General features: G+C 40.7%; 2 protein-coding genes across 4 annotated transcripts; one reads left to right on the forward strand and one right to left on the reverse strand.

The window, feature by feature from the left end:
• Positions 1-1,429: 1,429 nt before the first annotated feature.
• On the forward strand, positions 1,430-7,833 carry LOC110537367 (myelin proteolipid protein-like). Of its 2 annotated transcripts, none has more exons than XM_021623355.1 (7): positions 1,430-1,560; positions 4,200-4,386; positions 4,627-4,783; positions 5,163-5,340; positions 5,462-5,535; positions 5,745-5,810; positions 6,543-6,680. In XM_021623355.1, the coding sequence occupies exons 1-7, from the start codon at positions 1,557-1,559 to the stop codon at positions 6,615-6,617; spliced, it is 741 nt and encodes a 246-aa protein (XP_021479030.1). In that variant the 5' UTR covers positions 1,430-1,556; the 3' UTR covers positions 6,618-6,680. The 2 variants fall into 2 exon arrangements, with proteins under 2 accessions (XP_021479030.1, XP_021479028.1); XM_021623353.2 differs by lacking the exon at positions 1,430-1,560 and adding an exon at positions 3,486-3,789 and having other exon boundaries at positions 6,543-7,833.
• LOC110537366 (calphotin) lies at positions 7,158-26,653 on the reverse strand. 2 transcript variants are annotated; one of them, XM_021623352.2, is made up of 9 exons: positions 26,462-26,653; positions 14,713-14,748; positions 14,481-14,592; positions 14,147-14,287; positions 13,970-14,038; positions 9,781-10,662; positions 9,452-9,514; positions 8,529-8,631; positions 7,158-8,385 (listed from the first exon to the last, which is right to left on the reverse strand). In XM_021623352.2, the coding sequence occupies exons 2-9, from the start codon at positions 14,723-14,725 to the stop codon at positions 8,287-8,289; spliced, it is 1,482 nt and encodes a 493-aa protein (XP_021479027.2). In that variant the 5' UTR covers positions 14,726-14,748; positions 26,462-26,653; the 3' UTR covers positions 7,158-8,286. The 2 variants fall into 2 exon arrangements, with proteins under 2 accessions (XP_021479027.2, XP_021479026.2); XM_021623351.2 differs by having other exon boundaries at positions 9,781-10,665; positions 26,462-26,650.
• Positions 26,654-27,959: the final 1,306 nt, after the last annotated feature.

Below are 27,959 nucleotides of genomic sequence, written 5' to 3' on the forward strand. Positions count from 1 at the left end.
TTCTTGTCAAAATCCATCTAAAAAATGTATCAGCTTTACTATGAGTCAGATGGCCAATCTAATTCAATTGTATCACATATCAAGATTATTTTTCAACGGAAAACAAACAGCACAATTTCAGCTTGGATTTTGAGGCATCAGGGCAATGCCCCATATATGACTGGGAACAGTTGAGATTACATAGACACAGCTTTGGCATATTATCATAATCTATGGTACATTTGTAACTGTATGTTGATATTTTGGTCAAGGGCTAAGACTGGGGAAAGTCAAAGAGGATAAGAGGTTACAGGCACACTCCAAAAAGACAGTGTGGTGTTTGCTCCAGCTGCACACTGGGACCATTGTAAGGAGTGGGCTTTGACATCAACTGGGTCAGGGATGAGGGAGGGGAGGGAGGGCAGCAGCTGGATCCAGCCCTCAATGTCCCCTTGTTAGTCTACTTAATCAATGTCAGTCCAGTGGCATTTCCATGGTCTGCCTTTTGTTTTATACTTTTGTCTGCACATTCTTCATATCGCTCTGTGTTTCCTGAAGATGCTTCTCTGAAGAGCCGAACACACTGACCATGTGGTGTCCTTTACGTACCTCAGATAGGCAGCACACATACTATGCAGACCATGAATAGCCTGGCTACTAAGAGAGAATAAACTGTCCATGCAGCAGCCCACACATGATCACACATGATGATCACACCTACAGTAAAAAGGCCTCCAGATCTGCTATCGTAATTTCACCCTGTTTCTCACAGCAGGAAAGTAATTATGCAGCAACAGGAAATCTGAATTATTATGTGGATTATAATTAATGTAGGGGTTGATACATTTTTTGTTAGGGCAAATCAAGTTTGACATTTCAGTGGAAATTACAAACTTTAGAAGCCTTTTAAAACCTCAAATACACTATAATTTGAATTTCTTCCTGCACAGGAAAATTCTCCGCAAAAACAGTGTTCAAATTAAGATAGCAGATCTGTATGCATAGGAATAGGATTGTATTTAGGGAAATTGTTATAAGGTTTCTGCTCTGGATTGGTGAATACAGGATGTCGTACTCAGTCTAGGAGAAATTTTGAAAAATATGGCATATCTTTTGAAATGTGAAAGGATATGAAGTGCTGCTCATTGAGTTATATCTGATTGCTAACATTTAAAATATGCAATAACTTACTCCTAAAATCCAAAGCCAATTTATAGGGAGACATGCCACAGCAATGTTTACGATGAAGTCTGCTGCAAGTGTACTACACAGAAAAGGCTATGTGTTTGTGTGAATTTGTTATGCATGAGAGTGACTGAAAAGCAAGGGTCTACGGGTCTTTGACCCCTGCACTGTCCTTAATGTTGAACCCAGGGCTGCATTAGTGATGGACAGTGGCTGAAAAGGGACTTTGTGTCTTTAAGATCTGCTGGTATCTGGGAGCTGAGGGTCTGTCTATTGTTGGTCAGACAAAAGCGTGAGTCAGATTCATATAGGAGTGGTGGGGAATAACTTCTCAAATCACAGTCATAAAGCCGCCAAGCTAAACCTCAATAACCCCATAGCTCTTTCTGAACATGGGTAAGTGGTTATCTAATTAGTTTTTAATATTTTCTATGACTATCTTAATAGTAAAAGTCTGTGGAATATAATTAATCTACTTTTGAAATATATATATATATATTTTAGAAAATATAATTGTTGCTTCACTTGAGAACAATATGAAGGCTTGATTAATATTGTGATAATTGCTGGTTTTATTGCAAGTTGATTGTATGATTGTCTGATAAGATTATAATGTCCACTTGTGGGTACCTCATGGGTTATTCATAACACAACATTGGTAATATTGCAACATTATAAACATAGGCAGGATTGCTCAAATATTATTCCAGGTTGCACGTAGGTAATATTGTAGACTAAATAGTCAATTTGGAACATTTGAGATAAGCTAAGCTTATTGATACTCATTACTCAAAATATTGATTGCAATTCCTTGAAAACAAAACATGAGATTCAAATACATTCAGGATCATCATCTAATCAATGAGATTAAACTTCAAATACATTCAGGATCACCATCTAATCAATGAGATTAAACTTCAAATACATTCAGGATCATCATCTAATCAATGAGATTAAACTTCAAATACATTCAGGATCATCATCTAATCAATGAGATTAAACTTCAAATACATTCAGGATCACCATCTAATCAATGAGATTAAACTTCAAATACATTCAGGATCATCATCTAATCAATGAGATTAAACTTCAAATACATTCAGGATCACCATCTAATCAATGAGATTAAAATTCAAATCGAACCAGCTCTCACACAGCTAATATCTGTAAAATATTTTCTAAAAGGTGGATTGAACTCATTGGGGTTCAGAGAGACAGAGGACCAGCGCAGGCTGCTGTCAGGGAGAGGTCATGCAAGGTCGATCACGTCAAAGGCTCTCACACTTCCAGTCTTGTCCAAGGCATAATTAGCAAATTTGCATGGAGTCCTTTGATTCACGTGGTAGATCTGACTCTGGAGTCAGTTCATGTCGACCAACTATTCCTCTTTCACTACAATTTCTTCAAACAAAATAGTTACTCTGCACTACAGTTGATTCAGATTTAGCATGATTTAAGGACTTAGTTTGGTATGATCCTTCAGTGGTATCTGTGCTGTGATTTTATTAATAGGTTATCGTGGCGTTTCAAAGCACAGCTGAAGAGGGGGCGTCTGCAGCTGATGTAATTTCCAGGGACTCAAACAACTTTCCAGCTGTTGCTGTTTTTATTTAAATGGCAGTATATTTCATTAATATACTTTGTTCCTTCCTACCAACTAAAATCACAGAAACCATAATATTACAGGAACATTTAGTCAGTGTGCAACAGTTTCTCAGTCATCTATTATGTATGATCATGACAGTGTTTGCCATTCCCGAATGGGGTTTGTAGATCATACAACTTTGATGAGCCACTTGGTTGTTGTTGTGAAGATATTTCAGTTTCCCCCCACCCATTCATTGTGCTTCCTCCCACCCTTGAACACTTGAACCGCAGTCCCCACCCCCTGCTGACATAGACACTTATTCGCTGCCATAGTACCAGTCCCAGCCAGCTGTAGCTGTGGGCTGGACTGGGTGAGTAGCACTGACGTTGCCATCGGTACTGTGAGAATCCTGGTGGTGGAGATACTCCCCTGACCTCCGCCCCACCTGCCCAGGCACCCGATGGCTTGTTTATTAGAGTGTGTGTGTGTGTGTGTGTGTGTGTGTGTGTGTGTGTGTGTGTGTGTGTGTGTGTGTGTGTGTGTGTGTGTGTGTGTGTGTGTGTGTGTGTGTGTGTGTGTGTGTGTGTGTGTGTGTGTGTGTGTGTGTGTGTGTGTGAGGTGGTGCTAGTGTGGTCTTTGTTTGTTTGACATCGCTGGCCTTTGTTCTCCTCCAATCCTAGCTAAGACAAAGGTCACTGTGTATCCCGCCACAAAGACAGGCTCTTAAGTCCCTGGAGCCCATCCCTCAGTGTCCTCTTCTCTCTCTCCTCTCTTGGTGACGCCTGTGGTGGCGGGTGGTGGTGAAAGAGGGTTGGACTCTGGAGAGAAGAGGGTCTGAACTGTAAGCTGTTGGCAGGAGCTGAGGAGCTTTTACACACGGATGAAACCAGTGCAGAGAGCTGTTCTTTAGTTGCAATATCCTGCAGAAGAGCCTTTAGCATCACTGATTCATAAACTCTTTGCTTGTTGTTGAGGAGCACAAGATCGAAAGCAGCAAATGTTTCCGGTCAGACAACCTTGGCTTTGCAAAGCCCTAGGTGCATCTCTCTCTCTGATTCCTATACCAATACAGCCATTAACAGTCTGGATGTTTCCTATCTGCTTCCCCAGCACAGCTTACATTGGAGGAAGTGTATGAGAGTGCTGTGAAGTCATTGGTGGCTGGTTTTGTATGGGCGCTTTAACGTTACTTGGTTGGATTCGCTGCTCTGCTGCACTTGGTTTCGCTGTTGTGTTTCGCTAAAATGTTTCTGTTGCTTTCATGCCTGTTGATGGAAGTTGTTGGTGGATGTTGATGGATTTTCAGCAGAAACAGTGGGGTCTTTCTTTTCAACAGCTCCCCAAGTAGGGTGACTGACAGGTGTCTGGACTGTGGCGTAGATGTGCTGTGTGTTGGTGTGTGCGGTGTGTGCCGCCTGTGTGTTGATGTATTATGCCCCCTCACCAGGTTGTTATGATTGCTGTATCCGCTGCCTGGGGGCAGTGCCCTACCCGTCCCTGGTGGCCACTCTGCTCTGCTTCACCGGCATGGCACTGTTCTGTGGCTGTGGGCACGAGGCACTGGCCAACACAGAGGTTCTCGCCGAGACTTACTTCGCTCGTAACATACAAGACTATGTTGTCCTGTCCTCGTTGTGAGTTGAGTGGTCCTTTTAATTGATGAGTAGAATTTTCTTCCTTGTAAGTGTTTGTATTTGTAGATAGGTTGTGGAAATCAAGCAACATAAATGTAAAGACTCTTACAGTAGTATTAGTAGTAGTAGTAGAAGTTAGTAGTAGTACCCCTTCCTTTAGGTAGGTTGAGAGCAGCCACCTCTCAACAGCAAATGTTTATATCTGACCTCTCCTTATTATGACCTGTCCTTGTCTCCCAGTATCAAGTACTTCCAGTACGTGATCTATGGCCTGGCCTCTTTCTTCTTCCTTTACTGCATCCTGCTGCTGGCCGAGGGATTCTACACCACCAGTGCCGTCAAGCAGACCTTCGGAGAGTTCCGGAGCACCAGATGTGGCCGCTGCCTTAGTCTGACGGTGAGTAGGGGAGTGGGAGAGAGAGAGGTGAGGGGGCAGGGGGGAGGAGGGAATGACGTCACCTCGCTGTTAGGTTGCTAAAATAATATTGACACTATAGCCTACTGTATTCTAGCTTGTAACCCATCCACTGCAATAGAGGTTGAAAAACAATCCATAAACAATTCATAGAGTAGTTAATTAATCATCAGTTAATTATCCATGAATCCCTCATATATTATGCTCTGGGGATATTAGGCTCATGTTAGAGTATTTACCCTCTGTGGTGGGGTATTACTGCAGTAATAAGGCCTCATGGGACATGTTGTGTCACATCCTGATTCCCTGGAATTTGACCAATAACTTCCTGTGACCTCCTACTCTGCGTCCTGCTACACAGTTCATCATTGTGACATACGTCCTGGCAGTGATCTGGCTGGCGGTGTTTGCCTTTACAGCCATACCCGTCTTCTTCTTCTTCAACATGGCACAGACCTGCCACACCATCAACATCCTGGCTGAGACGACACCCAGCATCAACCAGCATGGCTGGATCTGCATGGATGCCCGGCAGTATGGTACGTTTAGCTTATGATGGGCCCAGCCGGGCCACCTTATGTTATTTTCTTTTTAATACATTTTTTACATTTGAAATGTACTGTACTTCATTTCACATTAATGAGACAAGCTTCGCTTTAGGACTGCTGCCCTGGAATGCAATGCCAGGGAAGGCTTGTGGAATGACCTTGGCATCCATTTGCAAAACAAAAGAGGTGAGTTGGTGGTAGCTCTGTCTGACATTAAAACTACTTTGAAAGAATGAATGTTCCTGGATTATGTAACCTTTAAACCACAAAACACACATAGCTAAATGATCATTCTGCATAGCAATTCAATGTACAGTACATGCACTCTATGAGGCCCCTTTTTATAATGTGTACTAAAATGCATTTAATCATATTTGCATGTTTTGTCTCTGCAGTTCTTCATCACCTATGACCTATATATCGCTGCCTTTGCTGGTGCAGGGATCGCTCTCTTGGCTCTGGTGAGTAAGAACGTCCACCCAGAGACTGATGAGTCTATGGGGCCTGTCAACCTCTTGGTTTAAGTTCAGAGTATGATTTGATGGTAACAGTTTATAATAGCTATCCTTTACAAACCATTTATAAATTAGTAAATAAATAAACTATTTGCAGATTATTAATAGTTAAATATCAGTACATTACTAGTAACTATATTAGTTAAAAATTACACAAATTATGTTTAACTAATGCAGTTACTAATAATGTACTAATCATTTGGTAATATTTAGTTCATTTATAAATGGCTTATAAAGGGTAGTTATTATAAAGTATTACCGACTTGAATTTTGCAGCTCCATTTGGCTTAGTTTAAGGCATACCACCAAAGAGGTACGGGGTTCATTTAAGGCTCTTTGGCAGAGAAGAATAATAACAGAGAAATAGACAAATGTATCATACTGTCCATCAGCACAGTAGCTAAGTCTTTATTGATTTTCAACAATGATTAAGATGACAAGACCAGCCAGGTCATAAGAGAAAAGCTCACCAATAGAGAACAGACTTATGTGTTATATAGGTGTAACTGTAGGGGCATATGGAAGTGATCAACGTGTGCACGAAGAGAGATCAGCTTGTGAGGCTATTGAATAATTGTGTCATCTAAATGAAGCTGCAGTTTTGCAAAAACATATTTAGGATTTATTTCATTTTTTTAATAGTTTCTCTTTTGTCCCACTCTTCATCTTTCTCTCTAGTTTATGTATGTGGTAGCCACCACATATAACTATGCAGTCCTGCGGTTCCTGGGCAGGAAAGGGCTGCGCTGTTAAAAACTGTGCCCTTTCACGTCTCCATCACCCCATAGACTGGGCCTGAGGGGGGCAGTTACACATCACACCACTGAACTCCATCCATCCCCTGTGAGACACACCTGCAACCTGGATCCCCTACCTACTGCTGGCTGCTTCCCTGGAGGGCTCCAATTACTGACACATGGTTCATCTGACCATCTGGTTTATCACCTCAGCCTAGCCTCAGAGCCATACTTTATGTATTTCTGAGCACCTCCAAGATGTATGATACCTACTAATGGTCTAGTTACTTTAGACATAAACTAAAGTAGGGAGGTTGGTCAAAGAAGAGGGGTGGGCTCAATCCATGACTGTATGATATTGTACGACCGCTATTCCATTCATAACATCACCTAATGTAACGTAATATATCATGCTAAATGGAGTGTCAAAGATTTACGTTGAGAATAATACAGATTGCCCTGAGACCACGTTGGGTCGTTATAACTTTAAGCCCCTCCCCCTGCTCACCAGTCTTATACCCGTGGTTCTCAGTCCAGACTCTCTGATGTCTGTTGCTAATTTTCACATTGGATGTAGCGTCTCTGATTTTGGTTCACACATTTAAAAAAAAAAAAAGCTTGTATAAAGTGTCACTGACGCTATTGTCAGATTGTGGGCTCTATTTAGCTCTCTAAATCTGAGTGACTTGGAGAGATGGCTGCTCTCCATGCTAATCAGAACTAAGAAACCGACCCCAGTCGCCTTGCTTACTGATATGTATATAGATTGTGAACATGATCTAGCTCCTGTTGCTTTAGATTGTGTTAGTAAATGAGCTGTCCATTACTGTAACTAGAGAAAACAGCAGAATGTGCCAAAGTTCTCTACAACACTCAAGTGAAATGTGGGAGTGTAATGTGGGAGTCGCTCTTGTCTAAGTGTGTCAAAGCACTTACGGCAGCTTTTTTGCATTCACTCTTGATGTAGTACCTATTGTTTGTCCTTTTGACTGATTACTGTGTGTGGGGTGCAAGGAAACCCAATTCTATGGATGTGCTAAAGGTATAAGCTAAATAAGATACTCCGTTTTCATTCTCCATATGTATTAATGCTCTCTGCTTTTAAACTGTAGTGTTTGATTTCCAGGGGATTTCTGGCTGGTGAGTGGCCTGCTATGCTATTTACTGAATTGGGTGTGTATATAATGCTGTGTTGAATTGATTAGCAATTAAAATGTATCAAAGCCTTTGAACCCAAGGTATTAAAATGTTGTGCTTCATTTCATTGTCATGCAAATGTCAAATGGTAAAACAAAACTTCCAGTGAGGTTGGGTAATATAAAAGCACAACAACAAACAAGACAAATGTTATTAGAAGTTAATTATTGACAAATTATGGAAACGGTCATAAATCATTTATATATTTTTTCTCATTAAAGATATACATGCCCTCCACATGATGAAAACACAATAAATGGGGAAAAAAATATTATTTGTTTACAGAAAAAAGTCTTACATTCACAAAAGAATGGCATTCAGTGTCAAGGAAGGAAAATTGATGATAACTCTGGAATTATAACATCTTACAAAAAAAAATTGAACAGTGTTAGCAAGTAATCTGTCAAAATGGTTGTGTTGGTGACAGGGATGTTCCAGGGATGACACTGTTGTGCCCTCTGTGTCAAGGTGATGAGAAGCCCTGGGGCCTACATGGTTTTAATAAAGCAGCCATCACAGTGGATCACTCTCCCATGCACGAACATGGAGGTCGTCATGTCCCCCAAGGCCTTACTGCACAACCCGCACTGAAAAAAGGAAATATTCCCCTCAGTATGGAGAGAGAGAAAGTGGACTAACATATCACCAAAAAACAAGTGCCATAATGTTCAGTTCACTGACAGATTGTTTTGAACAATGAGGTGTCTGGACAAGGGTTGGGGTGCTGTACCTTAAAACAGTCTGGGTGGCTGTAGATTTGTGGGTAATTGATTGTGATCTTGACATTTCCATCAATTGACTTGTCACAGTATGAACAAATGGCTTTGCCATCCCTGCAGGGGAGAGGGGAAGTTCATCAATATTGAGTACGGTCAAAACATCTCTTTCTTAAGTATAGAAAATACACTATAACCTTTGGAATGGCTAAAACATACTCGATTGTAAAATAATTGGCAAAAAATATGTTTACTTTTACAGTGGTGGAAAAAGTACCCAACTGTCATACTTGAGTAAAAGTAAAAATACCTTAATAGAAAATTACTCACGTAAAAGTCACCCAGTAAAATTATACTTGAGTAAAGGTATAAATCGTTTCAAATTCCTTATATTAAACAAACCAGATGGCACCATTGTCTTGTTTTTTTTATTTACAGAAAGCCACGAGCACACTCCAATACTCAGACATGTTTTACAATTGAAGCATTTGTGTTTAGTGAGTCCACCAGATCAGAGACAGTAGGGATGACCAGGGATGTTCTCTTGATAAGTGCATGAATTGGACCATTATCAGGTCCTGCTAAGCATTGAAAATGTAACGAGTACTTTTCGGTGTCAGGGAAAATGTATGGAGTAAAAAGTACAATATTTTCTTAACGAATGTAGTGAGGTAAAAGTAAAAGTAGTCAAAAATATAAAAAGTTAAGTATAGATACCCCAAAAAACACTTAAGTAGTACTTTAAAGTGTTTTTACTTAAGTACTTTACACCACTGTACTTTTATGAGGAGAAATGTGCATCCTGCAATGTGTAGTATTATGCTGGTGTAATTATTGGTGTAATATTAAAAAAACTGTCTTCCCCTTTACTCATAGTAAAGGTGTTTTCCTTTTAGGCCTATTATAGTCTGAACATGGACAGAATGACAACACTTACTTGGTGTGACGAAAGTCATGGACTATCTGATGCTGTGGTTCAGCATCCTCCTGTTGCTGAATGCTGAAACAGTACAGAAACAAATATACACTGAAATTGCACTGCCCAAATGTAGAAAATGTACATACCATGCAAGTGTCTTACTGCATTACTACTGCATGTATTGAATGTATGTATGCATGTATCGAATAACTTAAAGGGTAAATGTACATTTGAAATGTGTGCTTGTTTACTGTACTGATTAACTTATCTGCTCAAATTACTTTAAAATAATTGTATTGTCTCTAGTAGGAAAAGATTAGGACAACTTAATATGAGGGCAGACTCACAGTGATGGAACCTGACCCCCACAAGGGGATGGTGTAGGTTCTGATGCAGGTGCTATTATATCATCTGCCACGACTTCAGCAGCGGGTAGCTCCACGTCTAATGCCTCCTCAAGTTCAATAGCAGCTGATAATTCCTGAACAACTTCAACAGCTGCTTCAGCCACAGCTTCAGCTTCAACTACAGGTTTAACTGCAGCCACAGGCTCAACTACAGGTTTAACTGCAGCCACAGGCTCAACTACAGGTTTAACTGCAGCCACAGGCTCAACTACAGGTTTAACTGCAGCCACAGGCTCAACTACAGGTTTAACTGCAGCCACAGGCTCAACTACAGGTTTAACTGCAGCCACAGGCTCAACTACAGGTTTAACTGTAGCCACAGGCTCAACTACAGGTTTAACTGTAGCCACAGGCTCAACTACAGGTTTAACTGTAGCCACAGGCTCAACTACAGGTTTAACTGCAACCACAGGCTCAACTACAAGTTCAATTGCCTCCACAGCCGCTGGCCTAACTGCAGGTTCTTCAGAAACACTGTCAACAGGTTTCACTACAGGTTCTAAGACTGATTCTACAGCAGTCTCTTCTGATTGAATTTCACTTGCTGGTTCCACTGTGGGTCCCACGGTAGGTTCTGCAGTGAGTTGTGCGATGAGTTCTCCATCAGCTTCTTCCACAGATGCAGGAGGTTCCTCAGTCGTTGTCTCAGAGGGCTCTGCTGCCTCTGGTTGGTCAGCAGGTGCATCTACAGATTTTCTAGCTGCTGGTTCATTTACAGATTCCTGCACTGCAGGTTGTTCCACAGGTTTCCCAAGAGATTTGTATTTTGATTCTGCTGTTGGTGGGTCCGACTCCTCCACAGCTTCTGACAACTCTTCAGGCCTACTGTAAATCAGTCACACAGAATTAGCACTTAAATACGCTTTATGGCAGTAACTGATTCAAGCACCCATTATACTACTTCTGTCAGGGTGAACAACAGCACCTGCTATCTATATTTCTCCTCAATCATATTCTAAATGTGCACAAAATCTATTATTGCATAAAACAAAGTAAGGTAACATTCATTTTAATGGACCTGGGGATGTGCTTGGCTACTTCATAGTGAATACATTAACCCATTACCCTCCTGGGAAATGGCCTATATGGATAGGGCTAGATTGAAAAAAAAATTACAGGAAAAATATGGAAATTATATACATAACCATGGTAGCAATTCAAAGGGAGATTATGGCAAGATTATTAGGCTAAAGGTGAGGACACAACAGTTAACCTGACACAAGACTGAATCCAAACATTACACTTGATTTTATGTGCATTTTACATTTACTGTATTTTTAGCCGCATTTGATGATAACGAAATCTGAAAATACTCTGGATACAGTGCCTTGCGAAAGTATTCGGCCCCCTTGAACTTTGCGACCTTTTGCCACATTTCAGGCTTCAAACATAAAGATATAAAACTGTATTTTTTTGTGAAGAATCAACAACAAGTGGGACACAATCATGAAGTGGAACGACATTTATTGGATATTTCAAACTTTTTTAACAAATCAAAAACTGAAAAATTGGGCGTGCAAAATTATTCAGCCCCCTTAAGTTAATACTTTGTAGCGCCACCTTTTGCTGCGATTACAGCTGTAAGTCGCTTGGGGTATGTCTCTATCAGTTTTGCACATCGAGAGACTGAAATGTTTTCCCATTCCTCCTTGCAAAACAGCTCGAGCTCAGTGAGGTTGGATGGAGAGCATTTGTGAACAGCAGTTTTCAGTTCTTTCCACAGATTCTCGATTGGATTCAGGTCTGGACTTTGACTTGGCCATTCTAACACCTGGATATGTTTATTTTTTAACCATTCCATTGTAGATTTTGCTTTATGTTTTGGATCATTGTCTTGTTGGAAGACAAATCTCCGTCCCAGTCTCAGGTCTTTTGCAGACTCCATCAGGTTTTCTTCCAGAATGGTCCTGTATTTGGCTCCATCCATCTTCCCATCAATTTTAACCATCTTCCCTGTCCCTGCTGAAGAAAAGCAGACCCAAACCATGATGCTGCCACCACCATGTTTGACAGTGGGGATGGTGTGTTCAGCTGTGTTGCTTTTACGCCAAACATAACGTTTTGCATTGTTGCCAAAAAGTTCAATTTTGGTTTCATCTGACCAGAGCACCTTCTTCCACATGTTTGGTGTGTCTCCCAGGTGGCTTGTGGCAAACTTTAAACTACACTTTTTATGGATATCTTTAAGAAATGGCTTTCTTCTTGCCACTCTTCCATAAAGGCCAGATTTGTGCAATATACGACTGATTGTTGTCCTATGGACAGAGTCTCCCACCTCAGCTGTAGATCTCTGCAGTTCATCCAGAGTGATCATGGGCCTCTTGGCTGCATCTCTGATCAGTCTTCTCCTTGTATGAGCTGAAAGTTTAGAGGGACGGCCAGGTCTTGGTAGATTTGCAGTGGTCTGATACTCCTTCCATTTCAATATTATCGCTTGCACAGTGCTCCTTGGGATGTTTAAAGCTTGGGAAATCTTTTTGTATCCAAATCCGGCTTTAAACTTCTTCACAACAGTATCTCGGACCTGCCTGGTGTGTTCCTTGTTCTTCATGATGCTCTCTGTGCTTTTGACGGACCTCTGAGACTATCACAGTGCAGGTGCATTTATACGGAGACTTGATTACACACAGGTGGATTGTATTTATCATCATTAGTCATTTAGGTCAACATTGGATCATTCAGAGATCCTCACTGAACTTCTGGAGAGAGTTTGCTGCACTGAAAGTAAAGGGGCATGTGTATTTCCCACCGGAAAGTATGGAGGAGGTGTTATGGTGTGGCGGTGCTTTGCTGGTGACACTGTCTGTGATTTATTAACCTCTCTTGGGTAGGAGGCAGTATTTTCACATCCGGATGAAAAGCGTGCCCAAAGTAAACTCCCTGTTACTCAGGCCCAGAAGCTAGGATATGCATATAATTGGTAGATTTGGATCGAAAACACTCTAATGTTTCTAAAACTTAACATTTATGTCTATGAGTATAACAAAACTGATATGGCAGGCAAAACCCAGAGGACAAACCATCCCAAAAACAAAAAAAAATCTTCCTACCAATGTTTTCAATGGCTGTCACTTTTATTATAAGGTGAAATCCTCCCAGATTGCAGTTCCTAGGGCTTCCACTAGATGTCAACAGTCTAAAGAAAGAGTTCCATGCTGTTTTTTTGAAAAATTAGCCAGAAATTGTAATTTTCTAGATGGCTCCCATTTTGGCTGTGCAGTTTCCAAGCGAGTGGAAGAGAGAGCGTTCTTTGGTATTTTTCTCCGGTAAAGACAATAACGATTCTCCGTCTTAAATTGTATAGTTTTGTCACGTATTAGGGGACCTAAGGTTTGATTATAAATGTTGTTTGACTTGTTTGGAAAAGTTTATTAGTAGCGTTTGTGATTCATTTTGTATGCATTTTGATGGAGGGAAACTGGGTGGATTATTGACTGAAGCACGCCAGCTAAACTGAGTTTTTATGGCTATAAAGAAGGACATTATCAAACAAAAGGACCATTTGTGATGTATCTGGGACCTTTTGGAGTGCCAACAGAAGAAGATCAAAGGTAAGGTATTTATTATATCGCTATTTCTGACTTTCGTGGCGCACCTGCCTGGTTGAAATATGTTTTTCATGCTTTTGTATGCGGGGCACTGTCCTCAGATAACCGCATGGTGTGCTTTCGCCATAAAGCCTTTTTGAAATCTGACACAGCGGCTGGATTAACAAGAAGTTAAGCTTTATTTTGATGTATTACACTTGTGATTTTATGAAAGTTAAATATTTATAATTCTGTAGTTCGAATTTAGCGCTCTGCAATTTCACCGGATGTTGGCCAGGTGGGATGCTACCGTCCCACCTGCCCATAAGAAGTTATAAGAATTCAAGGCACACTTAACCAGCATTGCTACCACAGCATTCTGCAGCGATACGCCATCCCATCTGGTTTGATTTGTTGAACACTTTTTGGGTTACTACATGATTCCACAATGATACTGGGAAGAGATAAACAATATGCTATTCATATTTTACAAGTAAAAAGACTCAGCTACTGAGTTTTATGGGTAGATCTAAAAAAATATATATTGTGTAAATATACATACAAATAAACATTAAACACTACACTAAAACACAAACACCCACTCAAATTTCTTAGCTGCTGAGAGGACATAGGACTTTGCCAGGGGTCTGACCCTGCTAGATGTCAATGACCTACAGAAGAGAAGAAAGAGGTAATTAAGTTATGACATGTTATTACACTTTAATAACTGTCTAATACTGATTCATCACATGCACAGTCAAAGGTAATTGCCCTCTTACCATTTGGTGATTTCCTCAGGGGTCAGTGGGTCAACATCTGGTGTCACTGTAGGACTGTAGGGGTTGCATGAAGCAAGCGAGGTAACAGGGCTGGATTCAGCTGAAAAGAGACCAGTGGGTTTCTTTGGAAGTTCTGGCTTACTTGAGAGAAGAAAATAGTGGGGTTGTGGAATGTTAGTTCCAAATAGACTAGCGCCATAAATATAAAATCTGACTCAATTGTTAATTGCAATTAACGCTTTAGATAAATCATTAATGCCTTAGACAAAGATAAATGTGCCTCCATTGTCTCCTAAAACATCAAGTGGGTGGATTTTGGTTTGGACTGGGTTACCGTGGTTTTCCCTCTTCTTCATCTGGGTCTGTCACTCTACGGATCCAGCTGCCGTCTCCCTTGAGGGAAGTACGCACCTTCATGGTTGGAACCACCTGTGCTCTGTTAACTTCTACAACACACATTACACATACACTTTATATTATTCTGTGTTTTGATATACCACAATTGCTCATGATGGAGCAGTGATGTTTTATATAGTGTTTAGTTACAGTTATGTAGCTCAACACACCCTTGGTGGCCATGGTCCAGTCCAAGTCTCTGCTTCCTATTGAAACAAAGAACACGGTTGATGGGTAATTGTGTGAGGATCATAGTATGTACAGAACAGAAGTCTGTATGTACTAAATATATATTGCATTAGAAAAAGGTATAACCAAAGGCACTTCAGCCCAGCTTAAACAAAAAAAAGGGGAATCAGTTGCTAGACTGAAGGACTTGAAAATCCCAAAAACATTCCTTCCCCCAGGATACTTCAACTGGTGACTAACCGGGAGAACAAAGAAAAAAAGAGCACACTGGTACTGCGTAAATCAAATAGATTTATTGACTGGACAAACAAACAATATGCTTGAGTTTCGGCCTTAATCACCTTCATCAGAGCCTTGAGAAGGAAAATAGTGGGAGGCACCTACAGTTGAAGTCGGAAGTTTACATACATCTTAGCCAAATACATTTAAACTCAGTTTTTCACAATTCCTGACATTTAATCCTAGTAAAAATGCTCTGTCTTAGGTCAGTTAGGATCGCCACTTTATTTTAAGAATCTGAAATGTCAGAATCAGAATAATAGTAGAATTAATTATTTATTTCAGCTCTTATTTCTTTCATCACATTCCCAGTGGGTCAGAAGTTTACATACACTCAATTTGGTAGCATTGCTTTTAAATTGTTTAACTTGGGTCAAACGTTTCAGGTTGCCTTCCACAAGCTTCCCACAAAAAGTTTGGTGAATTTTGGCCCATTCCTCCTGACAGAGCTGGTGTAACTGAGTCAGGTTTGTAGGCCTCCTTGCTCGCACACGCTTTTTCAGTTCTGCCCACAATTTTTCTATGGATTGTGGTTAGGGCTTTGTGATGGCCACTCCAATACCTTGACATTGTTGTCCTTAAGCCATTTTGCCACAACTTTGGAAGTATGCTTGGGGTGATTGTCCATTTGGAAGACCCATTTGCGACCAAGCTTTAACTTCCTGACTGATGTCTTGAGATGTTGCTTCAATATGTTCACATCATTTTCTTTCCTCATGATGCCATCTATTTTGTGAAGTGCACCAGTCTCTCCTGCAGCAAAGCACCCCCACAACATGATGCTGCCACCCCCGTGCTTCACAGTTGGGATGGTGTTCTTCGGCTTGCAAGCCTCCCCTTTTTCCTCCTAACATAACGATGGTCATTATGGCCAAACAGTTCTATTTTTGTTTCATCAGACCAGAGGACATTTCTCCAAAAAGTACGATCTTTGTCCCCATGTGCAGTTGCAAACCGTAGTCTGGCTTTTTTTTATGGTGGATTTGGAGCAGTGGCTTCTGCCTTGCTGAGCGGCCTTTCAGGTTATGTCGATATAGGACTTGTTTTACTGTGGATATAGATTTATTTTGGTACTGTCCATATAAAATAACCAATGTAAAACATACAAGATCTGTAAAATGTATATAGGTTCAGAAATGTTGTGAAATAGCACAGTTACAAATAGAAATCAAACTGGATGGACATCAGAAATAGAGGAAGGACTAAAAACAAACAGAATATAACTATTTTAAAATGGATTGTGTCTGTAAAATGTGTATAAATATAGAGGATTGGAAATGATGCATACAATTACATTGATGGAAGCAACAATCTGAAATATTAAAGATGATCCACCCCTTAAAAAAAAAAAGTAACAAGAACATTTCCCAGGACATAGACATATCTGATATGGGCAGAAAGCTTAAATTCATTATAATCTAACTGCACGGTCAAATTTACAGTAGCTATAGTGAAATAATACCATGCTATTGTTTGAGGAGTGCACAGTTAACTTGAAAATGTATTAATAAACCAATTAGGCACATTTGGCCAGTTTTGAACAGTTCATTGAATCAGTCTAAAACTTTGCACATACACTGCTGCCATCTAGTGGCCAAAATCTAAATTGTGCCTAACTTGGAATAGTACATTATGGCCTTTCTCTGGCATTTCAAAGATGGAACAAAAAAACATGTTTTTTTTTCTTTGCATTATTTTTTACCAGAACTAATGTGTTATATTCTCCTACATTCATTTCACATTTCCACAAACTTCAAAGCGTTTCCTTTCAAATGGTATCAATAATATACATATCCTTGCTTCAGGTTCTTAGCTACAGGCAGTTAGATTTGGGTATGACATTTTAGGCAAAAATTGAAAAAAAGGGTCCGATCCTTACGTGTCACGTATCAGTTTGCAATTTAAAAAATAATAATAGAGTTAATAAAGCCGCATACACACTTGGACTCTTTTTTGCTTTCTTGACCAAGGCAGCTCAAGCCTAGCTCAGTGCTTTCTGTGGTGGTGGGGCAGCCAGCGTAAAATACGGAGCGTAGGAGTTGGTAATGTTAGTTGTGCCGTGATTAGCTCAGTGTTCTGTCCCACTACGACACCACCAAATCTAAGGGTAGAGCTAAAAAATTCAAGCCCCTTGGGTGCTGCCATACATTAGAAGTGCCCATCCAAAAAGGCACAAGGTCATTGAGCACAGGTAAAATGTCAAATCACGTTATATCTACAGCAGCTTTGATTGGACAACATCATACTTTCAAAATCTTAGCTTGCAAGCTAGCAGTCATCATCATGAATGAAGTCGACAATTTACTGGCAAATACTTTTTAATCCTTGTCATACGAAGATAAATAATGAAGATAAATGATAGATGTAAAGTATTGGTGCTCATAGGCCATTGGACATAAGTTGGAATTCGCAAATTCAACAATGAGTGGTTTGGAAGGAATCAGTGGCTAACTGCAAGCATTGCAAAGCAATCACTAGCCTGCTATTCAGTAGAGTGGATGTGTGGTCCCAAGTCTGTGTTTAAGGGTCTATTTTCCAAGCTTAAAAGGATACACATTCAACATTCGCCATGGTGTCTATCCAGCATGACTTCTGCCTTGCTCAAACAACAGGAAACTCAGAACTGGGAAATATGATTTTGGTGAGTTCAAGATAACTGGGAACTCTGATAAAAACAAGCTCAGACTGGTAAAAATACATTTTGAACGGTCATCCAACTCGGAATTGCAAGACGGGAACGCCGGCCTCTTTCTAAAGCTCCAATCTGAAGATCACTGACGTCATGATTCAACCTTGTTTTTTTTCTCCAGAGTTCCCAGTTGTCTTGAAAGCGCCATAAATCTAGAGAATGCCAGACTTTGATGACAAAATTTGCCCATGAAGGATCGCTGCGCCACCTTCCTGTTCATGTGAGCACAACACAACAAGGTATGCTTGTTGTCTTGTATACCGCTGTATAAATTATGTAATATGCCAGGGAGATCTGTATACTGGGGTTATATCCTGCCTGGTTGGCCCTGTCTGGGGGCATCGTCAGACAGGGCCACAGTGTCTCCCAACCCCTCCTGTCTCAGCCTCCAGTATTTATGCTGCAGAAGTTTATGTGTCGGGGAGCTAGGGTCAGTCTGTTATATCTAGAGTATTTCTCCTTTCTTACCCGGTGCCCTGTGTGAATTTAAGTATGCTCCCTCTAATTCTCTCTCTCACCCTCTCCTTCCCCTCCCGGAGGACCTGAGCCCTGGGATCATGCCTCAGGAGTACCTGGCCTGATGACTCATGACTAAGTTCGTCCTAGCTCGCTCATTAATGTCTCAATGGAAATTAAGGATTGCCTCATATCTGCTCGTCGTCCCCTTATAACAAATTTTGCCATATCAGGTATGTTTTTTTAAAAGGCAGTAAATGAGGCTGGATGAACTATTTCCCTGCCAGACAAGGCTCTGCTGATAGCCAGGTGTAGCAGTGTTAAGGTGTTGGGACTGCTGTTGGGACACTGCTTATCCTCTTTGGGCTGCAATCCCGTTAACGGGATGATATGACAACAGCCAGTGAAAGTGCAGGGCGCCAAATTCAAAACAACAGAAATCTCATAATAAAAATTCCTCAAACATACATGTATCTTGTACCGTTTTAAAGGTAGTCTTGTTGTTAATCCCACCACAGTGTCTGATTTCAAATAGGCTCTATAACTCTATATAAATATAGAAACATCCCTTTTTCAGGACCCTGTCTTTCAAAGATAATTCGTAAAAATCCAAATAACTTCACAGATCTTAATTGTAAAAGGTTTCAACACAGTTTCCCATGCTTGTTCAATCAACCATAAACAATTAATGAACATGCACCAGTGGAACAGTCGTTAAGACACTAACAGCTTACAGACGGTAGGCAATTAAGGTCACAGTTATGAAAACTTAGGACACTAGAGAGGCATTTCTACTGACTCTAACAAACACCAAAAGCAAGATGCCCAGGGTCCCTGCTCATCTGAGTGAACGTGCCTTAGGCATGCTGCAAGGAGGCATGAGGATTGCAGATGTGGCCAGGGAAATAAATTGCAATGTCCAAACTGAGAGTCACCTAAGACAGCGCTACAGGGAGACAGGACGGACAGCTGATCGTCCTCGCAGTGGCAGACCACTTGTAACAACACCTGCACAGGATCAGTACATCCGATCATCACACCTGCGGGACAGGTACAGGATGGCAACAACAACTGCCCGAGTTACACCAGGAATGCACAATCCCTCCATCTGTGCTCAGACTGTCCGCAATAGGCTGAGAGAGGCTGGACTGAGGGTTTGTAGGCCTGTTGTAAGGCAGGTTCTCACCATACATCACCAGCAACAACATCGCCTGTGGGCACAAACCCACCGCCGCTGGACCAGACAGGATTGGCAAAAAGTGCTCTTCACTGACGAGTCGCGGTTTTGTCTCACCAGGGGTGATGGTCGGATTTGCGTTTATCATCAAAGGAATGAGCGTTACACCGAGGCCTGTACTCCGGAGCGGGATCAATTTGGAGGTGGGGGGTCCGTCATGGTCTGGGTGTCACAGCATCATTGGACTGAGCTTGTTATTATTGCAGGCAATCTCAACGCTGTGTGTTACAGGGAAGACATCCTCCTCCAGCATGTGGTACCCTTCCTGCAGGCTCATCCTGACATGACCCTCCAGCATGACAATGCCACCAGCCATACTGCTCGTTCTGTGCATGATTTCCTGCAAGACAGGAATGTCAGTGTTCTGCCATGGACAGCGAAGAGCCCAGATCTCAATCCCGTTGAGCATGTCTGAGACATGTTTGGATCAGAGGGTGAGGGCTAGGGCCATTCCCCCCAGAAATGTCCGGGAACTTGCAGGTGCCTTGGCGGAAGAGTGGGGTAACATCTCACAGCAAGAACTGGCAAATCTGGTGCAGTCCATGAGGAGACGACAGACTGCAGTACTTAATGAACATCTATCAGTGTTAATGCAAAATGTTAATTATTTCACCTCTATGGCCTATTTATTGCCTAATCTTACTACATTTGCACACTGTACATATATTTGTCTATTGTGTTATTGACTGTACGTTTGTTTATCTCATGTGTAACTCTGTGTTGTTTTTGTTGCACTGCTTTGCTTTATCTTGGCCAGGTCGCAGTTGTAAATGAGAACTTGTTCTCAACTGGCCTACCTGGAAAAAATAAAGTTGAAATATATAAAAATAAATAAAATGCAGCTAGTGGCCACTCATGTTACTTTTGATTTTGAGCCCCCCTTTGTTCAGGGACACATTGTTCCATTTCTGTTAATCACATGTCTGTGGAACTTGTTCAGTTTGTCTCAGTTGTTGAATCTTATGTTAATACAAATATTTACACATGTTACGTTTGCTGAAAATAAACAGTTGACAGTGAGAGGACATTTCATTTTTTTATGAGTTTATGAAATAACACATGGAATCATGTAGTCACCAAATAAGTGTTAAACAAATCAAAATATATTGTATATTTGAGATTCTTCAAAGTAGCCACCCTTTGCCTTGATGACAGCTTTGCACACTCTTGGCATTCTCTCAACCAGCTTCACCTGGAATGCTTTTCCAAAAGACTTAAAGGAGTTCCCACATATGCTGAGCACTTGTTGGCTGCTTTTCCTTCACTCTGCAGTCCAACTCATACCAACCCATCTCAATTGGGTTGAGGTTGGGTGATTGTGGAAGCCAGGTCATCTGATGCAGCCGTCCATCACTCTCCTTCTTGGTCAAATAGCCCATACACAGTCTGGAGGTGTGTTGGGTCATTGTCCTGTTGAAAAACAAATGATAGTGGGACTAAGCACAAACCAGATGGCATGGCGTACTGCTGCAGAATGCTGTGGTAGCCATGCTGGTTCAGTGTACCTTGAATTCTAAATACATCACTGACAGTGACACCAGCAAAGCACCCCCACAGCATCACACCTCCTCCTGCATGCTTCACGGTGGGAACCACACATGCAGAGATAATCTGTTCACCTACTCTGTGTCTCACAAAGAGACGGCGGTTGGAACCAAAAATCTCAAATTTGGACTCATCAGACCGAAAGGACAGATTTCCACTGGTTTAATGTCCATTGCTCGTGTTTCTTGGCCAAAGCAAGTAACTTCTTCGTATTTGTGTCCTTTAGTAGTGGTTTCTTTGCAGCAATTCAACCATGAAGGCCTGATTCAGTCTCCTCTGAGATGTGTCTGTTACTTGAACTCTGTGAAGCATTTATTTAGGCTTCAATTTGAGGCTAGTAACTAATGAACTTATCCTCTGCATGTCTTAAAGTAATGATGGACTGTCGTTTCTTTTTGCTTATTTGAGCCGTTCTTGCCATAATATAGACATGGTCTTTTACCAAATAGGGCCATCTTCTGTATACCAACCCGACCTTGTCACAACACAACTGACTGGCTCAAACGCATTAAGGAAAGACATTCCACAAATTAACTTAACAAAGCACACCTGTTAATTGAAATGCATTCCAGGTGACTACCTCGTGAAGCTGGTTAAGAGAATGCCAAGAGTGTGCAAAGCTGTCATCAAGGCAAAGGGTGGCTACTTTGAAGAATCTCAAATACATTTTGATTCGCTTAATAATTTTTTGGTTCCGACATATAACACATGGAATTTTCATAGTTTTGATGATGTCTTCAATATTATTCTACAATGTAGAAAATGGTAAAAAAATAAAGAAAAACCCTTGAATGAGTAGGCGAGTCCAAACTTTTGACTGGTTCTGTATATTAACAAATATATACAGTGCCTTGCGAAAGTATTCGGCCCCCTTGAACTTTGCGACCTTTTGCCACATTTCAGGCTTCAAACATGAAGATATAAAACTGTATTTTTTGTGAAGAATCAACAACAAGTGGGACACAATCATGAAGTGGAACGACATTTATTGGATATTTCAAACTTTTTTAACAAATCAAAAACTGAAAAATTGGGCGTGCAAAATTATTCAGCCCCTTTACTTTCAGTGCAGCAAACTCTCTCCAGAAGTTCAGTGAGGATCTCTGAATGATCCAATGTTGACCTAAATGACTAATGATGATAAATACAATCCACCTGTGTGTAATCAAGTCTCCGTATAAATGCACCTGCACTGTGATAGTCTCAGAGGTCCGTTAAAAGCGCAGAGAGCATCATGAAGAACAAGGAACACACCAGGCAGGTCCGAGATACTGTTGTGACGAAGTTTCAAGCCGGATTTGGATACAAAAAGATTTCCCAAGCTTTAAACATCCCAAGGAGCACTGTGCAAGCGATAATATTGAAATAGAAGGAGTATCAGACCACTGCAAATCTACCAAGACCTGGCCGTCCCTCTAAACTTTCAGCTCATACAAGGAGAAGACTGATCAGAGATGCATCCAAGAGGCCCATGATCACTCTGGATGAACTGCAGAGATCTACAGCTGAGGTGGGAGACTCTGTCCATAGGACAACAATCAGTCGTATATTGCACAAATCTGGCCTTTATGGAAGTGGCAAGAAGAAAGCCATTTCTTAAAGATATCCATAAAAAGTGTCGTTTAAAGTTTGCCACAAGCCACCTGGGAGACACACCAAACATGTGGAAGAAGGTGCTCTGGTCAGATGAAACCAAAATTGAACTTTTTGGCAACAATGCAAAATGTTATGTTTGGCGTAAAAGCAACACAGCTGAACACACCATCCCCACTGTCAAACATGGTGGTGGCAGCATCATGGTTTGGGCCTGCTTTTCTTCAGCAGGGACAGGGAAGATGGTTAAAATTGATGGGAAGATGGATGGAGCCAAATACAGGACCATTCTGGAAGAAAACCTGATGGAGTCTGCAAAAGACCTGAGACTGGGATGGAGATTTGTCTTCCAACAAGACAATGATCCAAAACATAAAGCAAAATCTACAATGGAATGGTTCAAAAATAAACATATCCAGGTGTTAGAATGGCCAAGTCAAAGTCCAGACCTGAATCCAATCGAGAATCTGTGGAAAGAACTGAAAACTGCTGTTCACAAATGCTCTCCATCCAACCTCACTGAGCTCGAGCTGTTTTGCAAGGAGGAATGGGAAAACATTTCAGTCTCTCGATGTGCAAAACTGATAGAGACATACCCCAAGCGACTTACAGCTGTAATCGCAGCAAAAGGTGGCGCTACAAAGTATTAACTTAAGGGGGCTGAATAATTTTGCACGCCCAATTTTTCAGTTTTTGATTTGTTAAAAAAGTTTGAAGTATCCAATAAATGTCGTTCCACTTCATGATTGTGTCCCACTTGTTGTTGATTCTTCACAAAAAAATACAGTTTTATATCTTTATGTTTGAAGCCTGAAATGTGGCAAAAGGTCGCAAAGTTCAAGGGGGCCGAATACTTTCGCAAGGCACTGTATATGGTGGATTGGAAATTATGCAATTACATTGATGGACGCTACAATCGAGCTGCAATATTAAAGCTGATCTACCCCCTAAAAAAACATAATTAAAAAAAGATCCCGTGGCACATATCGTAAGAGTAGGGGTGTTAACCCCGGTGTTCTGGCTAAATTCCCAATCTGACCATCATAGCCACCTAATCATCCCCAGCATCCAATTGGCTCATGATTCCCTCTCCTCTCCCCTGTATTATTCCTCAGGTCATTGCTGTAAATGAGAATGTGTTCAGTTGACTTACCTGGTAAAATAAGGGTTAAATAGGAAGTGCAATGCTCTTCAGGAAACAAAAAATGGGGAGTTGGCATACAACACAAATCTACTCAGGTGGGTGAACCTCTGTGCCCCTACAGGCTACCAGAATATCATCCATATATCTGTGCCACGGGACAATATTATTAAATAACGTGTTAGATACAGCAGTTAATTAATTAATTTTTTCCAGAAAGCTATAAACAAATTAACATAATTTGGCACAATTGCCGCTCCTGTCGCATATTGAAAAAAGTTAATAGTTAACGCCATTTTGGTGAAAGTCTAAATAAATCCATAAGTGGCAGCAGACCTTCAGGGCATGTATATGGTGGGAGAGGGCTTCTAGGCCTCCTGCATGGGGGATGTTTGTAAGTATGTCATTAGATTCATATTTGACATTCTCAAAGATCTTTAGCACGTAAGTGGTGTCGCCAAAGAAAGCTGTGAGGAAAGGAACCAACTTCATGAAAAAAATAAACAAATTGGTTTTAGGGGTTCCGTGAGGCTATTATTAGCACAGACTATAGGCCTCAGAGGAGGGTCAGATTGTTTCTCAAGAAACAGAGTGCTCCTTTTACTTTTTTCTCCTGTATAATCACCAGTTGAAGTATCCAGGGGTAAGGAAGGTTTTTTAGATATTAGATTACTCAGTGGAGCTGAAAGCCCTGAGGGAAAGATCTAGAGCTTTGATTCTGTCAGTCATCCATCTTTTTACCATGACTTCACACACAATTTATGGGCCGACATTTCACTAGCAACCGGTGTTACTGCATTCTGGGACTCTAAAGGAATGATCGGCATCACATTTAACCAACATATGCAAAACCCACAACATTATGTAACAACAAAAATGGTACATGAACATACCAATTATTACAGGCCTCTAGAGCAGGGGTTCTTAATGGTTTACATCCTGGGACCCAAATTAGAAATGCTGTGCTTTCCTGGGACCCAAGCTTATGAAAACTATACGTAAATATCAGTACATTTAATTGCCCTTATGCCTAAAACAAATGCAATATAGATACAAACAAATAACAATGAAATACCCATATAAAGAGCAATTAATTTTTATTTTTTCCCATTAAAAAAACTCTTACATATCTGTCTAGGTTGGAACTATTGCTGTTAATATACAATAAATCATTTTAATTCTGAACTGGAATAAACTGATGGATCACTTCACACAGATGTATAAGAGAACACACAGGCTCAGCTTTTGATAGTGTAACCCTAAGTAGCAGTACATTGAAAGATTCAGGCCTACTGTACATCTTACTGTAGAAAGTATTGCTGAAAAAAAGGTCTAGGTTAGAACTGTTGCTGTTAAAATACAATGAATATTTTCTTATTTTGTCTGGAATAAACCTTTTGATCACATCACACAGATATAGACCAGAAAACAAACACGCACAGTCACAATAAGGTGTGTGGCTGGTTGAAGTTTTCAACAAGTATGTCGATTCTGGGCTCAGTTTTTGAAAGTGCAACCCTGAGGTCATGCTCAGAATTGGGTATGTTTCTGTACTTTAAAAAAAAAAAATTTAGGTACACCAGAGTTGAGAACCCTGACTTAGGTATGTGGTGCCAAACTGGAAAATAATATCTACTGCCTTCTCACTCAGGCAGGGGACCACTTCCTGCTGTAGATGAGCAACCCAAAGCTGTGTGTGTTTGCCTCAAAAAGGATCTTGTTTCAGTTTTTTCCCAGAATAAAAAATATTACTTGTACTTTAACAGTAACAGTTCCAATCTGGAATTGTTTAACAATAATTTATACAGTAAGATGTACAGTAGTTCAGATACTTATTTATCTTCATCTGTACTGTTACTTAGGTAGGGTTGCACTAAGTACAGTAGCTACTTTAACTTGGTTTAGCTAACGTTAGCTAGCTATTACCTGTGGACATGTGGATTGTTCGATAGAGAAACTCACATCTACTTTAGTACTATGAGCGAAACTAACGTTACTCCCTTATTTCTGCTGATCATCACCTGTTAGAAAATGACAACAATGCCTTGCTAGCTGAATTACTTTTCCACTGTCGAAGCACTGTTTCCTGAAGCATTGTGCCCTGTTCTGAAATAACTACCTCGGTTTACCTTCATTCTGTGGACGTTTGGTCAGGACGTGTATGAAACCAAGAGAGATAAATGTATCGCTGTATGAGCTCAGTCAGAACATGTGGCTAGCTTGAGTCCATTTGATGACAGAGGTGAGTGAGAACGACAAGACAGTGGCTGTCAGTTCCAGTAATGAATGAAATAATTACACATTTACCCCCAACATTGTTATTACAATCTGCAATGACTGCAACAAAGCAAGGATGCTGGAAGAGTCATGTGATCTACTCCAAAGAATGGAAATTTGCCAAATTTTACATTAATCTATAACCAGTTGTAAAATATCTTCTCCATTTGCCGCTCCAATCATTGTGGGCAACTGTGTCTGCATCCACACACTCACATTATACACACTCTCCACTGAGTAATGGATTATTCATACTTTACAGATGGTCAAGACTAGCAGCACCAAAACAAAGGTAAGTCTAATGACCTGTAGTGAAACCTGTTGAAAGTGTTTCTCAAGGAATGCAAAGGCAACAACATAAATATCAGTTTAAAGATCATGTGTATGCATATGTAAATCATTTAAATGTTCTGCAGTGAGAGCAGTCTGAATTAGCAGCATAATCTCTCCCTCCCAGTATTTTATAAAGTCTTCAGATTGTTGTCTAAAAGATCAAATGCAGGCAGAACTCACCTGTTGGAATCAGTACTGTGGATGATAGCAGTGCCGCAGTACCTGGTCTGGGTTTGTAGGAAGTCAGGTCCTCCTTTCACACAGCATAGATGCCTCTCACTGTGGGATGGTTGAGACCGCAAGCTTAAGATTCAACACAAATAGCTTTTGCCCCCCTCCCCCCCATCTCTTACACCACAGGTACCACCCCTGGATGCTAGTATGCCATGCAGGGATCTCAGAGTGGGGCAGAGGGAGCATTGTGACTCATTTTTTATTTATGTGTTACTTCCTTTGTATGTTTGAAAGACATTCCTAGAGAGGCAAGAGAGGCAAGAGAGGCAAGAGATACCAGATAAAACCGGATCATAACACGAGGCAACACTTTTTCTTACTAATTCCTGCTTTCACAGCCTGGTCTCATAGATTAAATGTAGCATAGTAAACAGAATTCCGGGACACTCAAATTAGTATGATATGTTAAGTTTGGTTACATAAGACAGATGTTTACTTAAGGCAAAAAACACAGACGTCTAGCAACCCAAAGGTTGCGACTTCGAATCTCATTACTGACAACTTTGGCATTTTAGCTAATTAGCAACTTTTCAACGACTTACTACTTTTGTAGCTACTTTTCATGTTAGCTAACCCTTCTCCTAACCTAACTCCTGAACTTAACCCTAACCCCTAGCCTAGCTAACGTTAGCCACCTAGCAAGAATTCGCAACATATCATGCGTTTTGCAAATTCGTAACATATAATACAAATTGTAATTTGTAACATATCATACGAAATGAGTGATGGACATGAACAAATTAATGCGTACAATACGAAACATAACATATCATACTAAATTGAGTGTCTCTGTCACGATCGTCGTAAAGGGGAGACCAAAGCGCAGCGTGATTAGAATACATTCTTCTTTTACTGAAGGAAGAACCGTTAAACAAAAATAACACCACGAACGTGCCGCTATGACCAACGAGTGCAGACACAGGCAACTTCACATAGACAATAACCCACGAACCACAATACAAAACAGGCTACCTAAATATGGTTCCCAATCAGAGACAACGACAAACACCTGCCCCTGATTGAGAACCATATCAGGCCAAGACACATAGAAACAGACAAACTAGACATGCAACATAGAATGCCCACTCATATCACACCCTGACCAAACAAAACATAGAAACAAACAACGCAAATAATGGTCAGAGTGTGACAGTCCCGGATTTACATATAGAATAATACAAAATGCTCTGAGACCAGGTTGGCTTTCAAAAACATTTATAGTGAAACCCAGATGCAAAGCTCAATTAGCAGTCATAAAAAACAGTCACTAAGACACTAACCCATCTGGTGTGCTCTCTGTGTCAACACAACTTTTTATCATTAGAAAGTAAATTGCTAAAGGCTAAAATCAGGCTAGCTTTTCGACACCAGTAAGTATTAGTGTCTTGATGAGGAGCTATCAGAATGTTAGTCTGACTTGTCCTTGTTGAATTAAACTACTCAT

The sequence above is a fragment of the Oncorhynchus mykiss genome, chromosome 12, assembly GCF_013265735.2.
Source record: "Oncorhynchus mykiss isolate Arlee chromosome 12, USDA_OmykA_1.1, whole genome shotgun sequence".
Classification (NCBI taxonomy): domain Eukaryota; kingdom Metazoa; phylum Chordata; class Actinopteri; order Salmoniformes; family Salmonidae; genus Oncorhynchus; species Oncorhynchus mykiss.